Consider the following 2878-nt stretch of genomic DNA (forward strand, 5'->3'; position numbering starts at 1 on the left):
AATATATCTTTTTCTATTTTATGGCAAATGGCCCAAATCAAAATCCATACGTATCTATCCAATATCAAAGATGCTTGGATAAAAATAATTGAAAAATAGTAACTATCAGTCACTCGTACTTGGATTCTTAATTTGATGCTCTCACTTTGTTCTGATCTAGAATCAAGGATCCACCTTATTAGCTCTATATAAATACAGGCCACACGTTAAGAGAATAACTCACTCAACAGAATTTGTCTTGGCAACATAAACACAAACATCAAACATGACGGTTCCTTCAAAATATGTGATTGAATTGCTTTTGCTTCTCCTCTTTCCCTTGTCATCGTCCATGTGTATGGCCGATTTCCACTCTGATACAGGTGTTCTGTTTTGCCCCAATCACATGAAAGTTTCTCCTGATGGTCGACAAGTTGATCTCGTGATGGATCAATCCTGTGGTTCTGGCTTTCAGTCCAACAAGGCATTCATCTTTGGAAAATTTGACATTCGAATGAAGCTCATCACTGGGATGTCTGCTGGCACTGTTACTACATTCTATGTACAACTTCTCATCTTTAAACTCTTAAGACAATGTTGGGTTTGATAGAAAATAAGAGATACAGAGAAAGGAATCAAATTCTTCAAGAACTCGGCCAAATTCCGAATGTTTTCTTTTTCTGCTGGTGATAATAAACAAATAAATAACCGTCTCTTTTCTTTTGCCTATTGTATAGCTCAAATCATCAACTCTGGGCAAATGGCACGACGAGATCGACTTTGAATTCTTGGGCCACATTGACGCCACTCACTACATTCTGCAGACCAATATCTTCACAAAGAACGTGGCTTCCAGGGAGCAAAGAATTCATCTCTGGTTCAACCCGACTGCTGACTTCCACAATTACTCAATCTTATGGAACCCCCATCAAATAATGTAAGTAAACTGTGTACAGATTATATATATAGAAGAAATGTAATAAAGTGATCACTGATCGACTTGACATTTGTTTTGAAGATTTTACGTCGACAACGTACCCATTAGAGCCTTCAGAACTGGAGCAACGGGAGTTCCTTATCCAAGCCAGCAGCCCATGACAGTCTACGGTAGTCTCTGGGATGGAAGTAATTGGGCCACTGAGGGTGGGAAAATCAAAGTAGATTGGAGTAAAGCTCCCTTTGTAGCCTCTTATCGCGACTACAACGTTGATGCCTGTGAACATGGTCAATCAACACGGTGCACCAACACTAGCCTGCCATGGATGAGCCATACACTTGATGCAGGCGAACTGAAGCAGTTGGAGTGGGTTCGGAAGAATTACCTGATTTATGACTACTGCACTGATCCTACGAGGACCAAGCCTGAGTGCTCTGTTTAGCTTTGTGGCATACATATGTATATATATTTACAATATCTTAATTAGCAGTGTATAGCAGGAAGAACTATAGATAGGTTTTGGATAGATATATTTGGTTTTACGTAATTGAAACTTTGGAATAAGGGATGGAATATGAAATTATGAAGAGATTTGAATGGAATTGGTTTAATATAATTTCGTCTTTTTGGTAATAGAATTAATATAATTTCGTCAACCTATCATTAGAATGCTTTCAAAGATAGTCCGGATTGGCCAGAGGCAAAATCATGCATACTGGGATGGGTTACCTATCACGAGTGAATATGACAATGTTCAGAACAGATGGGGCAAAGATGGGATCACAGTGGACACCGGTGTCTTCACCAGCCCTGTATGTACAATTTTGTGTCCAGTTTATCGGGACTATAAAGACAGTGTTTGATTGCATTGCAATTTATTTGCACTAATACAAATTCTTCTGAGTGCAAATGTAAAAAATGCAAATTCTGGTTTAATTTTATTTTAAGTTTTACTTTTTCTGATGGGTCTCTTTTCTCAAATAAACAAAAAAAAATATTGGGCTTGATTTGTCATTGGTACGGTCCATTTAGTGTTTGGTTTAATAGAAAATAAGAGATAAACAGAAATTTGAGGAAAAATTCTTAATTAGGAATTTGAGAAATTCATTAAAGAAATTTCCGTCTTTAGCTCAACATTTTGCATATCTCTTATTTTATATTAAACCAAACACAGCTTTAGCAAGGGATTTGGTTTGGATAAGACAAGATTATGAGTTTCTAAATTCTTTCAATATTTGTTGAATTCCCACGTTGGATGTGCTAGGGTTAATCGGCTCTCTATTTATTAGAATTTTAATTATCTCGTTTCTAAAAGTGAAAGTACCAGAAATGATTTTATTATTTTATGATTCCTTATTATAATAAAATTCTGAGAGGAAGAAGCAGATAATTGTGGTGGTTTCCCTGTTCTAGAAACCAAAATTATTTAGATTTAAATATGCAAATTTTATAATGACAACGTTATATCCACCAATTCTTGGGTTCCAAACAAATGGTAAATTAATTGCTGAAACGTCCCTTGAAGTTTGTTAATTGCAATCACTTCCAGTGAACTTTTAAATATACTAGCTCGGTTAGGAAGATCTTCCAATAGTTTAAATGGCCAAAAGATGTAATGAGTTCTTTTTTTTTTTTTTTTGTCTTTAAAAATCAAACTGTTTAATAAGCATCCTAGTCTACCATGATTATAAAGGCATTAAATGAATGTTTTTGGTGAACAAAGAAAGGAAGCTTTTCTAATCTTTGGCCTTTTTTGGCTTCTATGAACATTTTAGCGCATAAGTCTTTACACTTTCTTGTCTTTCATTGCCAAGTAGAGAAAGACCAAATTTGGTCTTCCAAGCTTTGAAAATCTAAAAAGACTACATAGAAAGACTTGCTAAACAACTCCCATGTTTTCTCTAAATATAAATCATTAACTCAAACTCTTCCAATATTTATTTTCTAAAATTGATTTATTTC

The 2878-nt window shown here is 35.2% G+C and overlaps 1 protein-coding gene across 1 annotated transcript; it reads left to right on the top strand.

The window, feature by feature from the left end:
- Window positions 1–216: 216 nt before the first annotated feature.
- LOC148846251 (putative xyloglucan endotransglucosylase/hydrolase protein 17) lies at window positions 217–1532 on the top strand. The gene is made up of 3 exons (XM_088955722.1): window positions 217–541; window positions 717–916; window positions 998–1532. The coding sequence occupies exons 1-3, from the start codon at window positions 266–268 to the stop codon at window positions 1356–1358; spliced, it is 837 nt and encodes a 278-aa protein (XP_088811848.1). The 5' UTR covers window positions 217–265; the 3' UTR covers window positions 1359–1532.
- The last annotated feature ends 1346 nt before the right edge of the window (window positions 1533–2878 follow it).

Source organism: Nelumbo lutea, chromosome 7 (assembly GCF_056320005.1).
Source record: "Nelumbo lutea isolate HS-2025 chromosome 7, American lotus-T2T, whole genome shotgun sequence".
Classification (NCBI taxonomy): Eukaryota; Viridiplantae; Streptophyta; class Magnoliopsida; order Proteales; family Nelumbonaceae; genus Nelumbo; species Nelumbo lutea.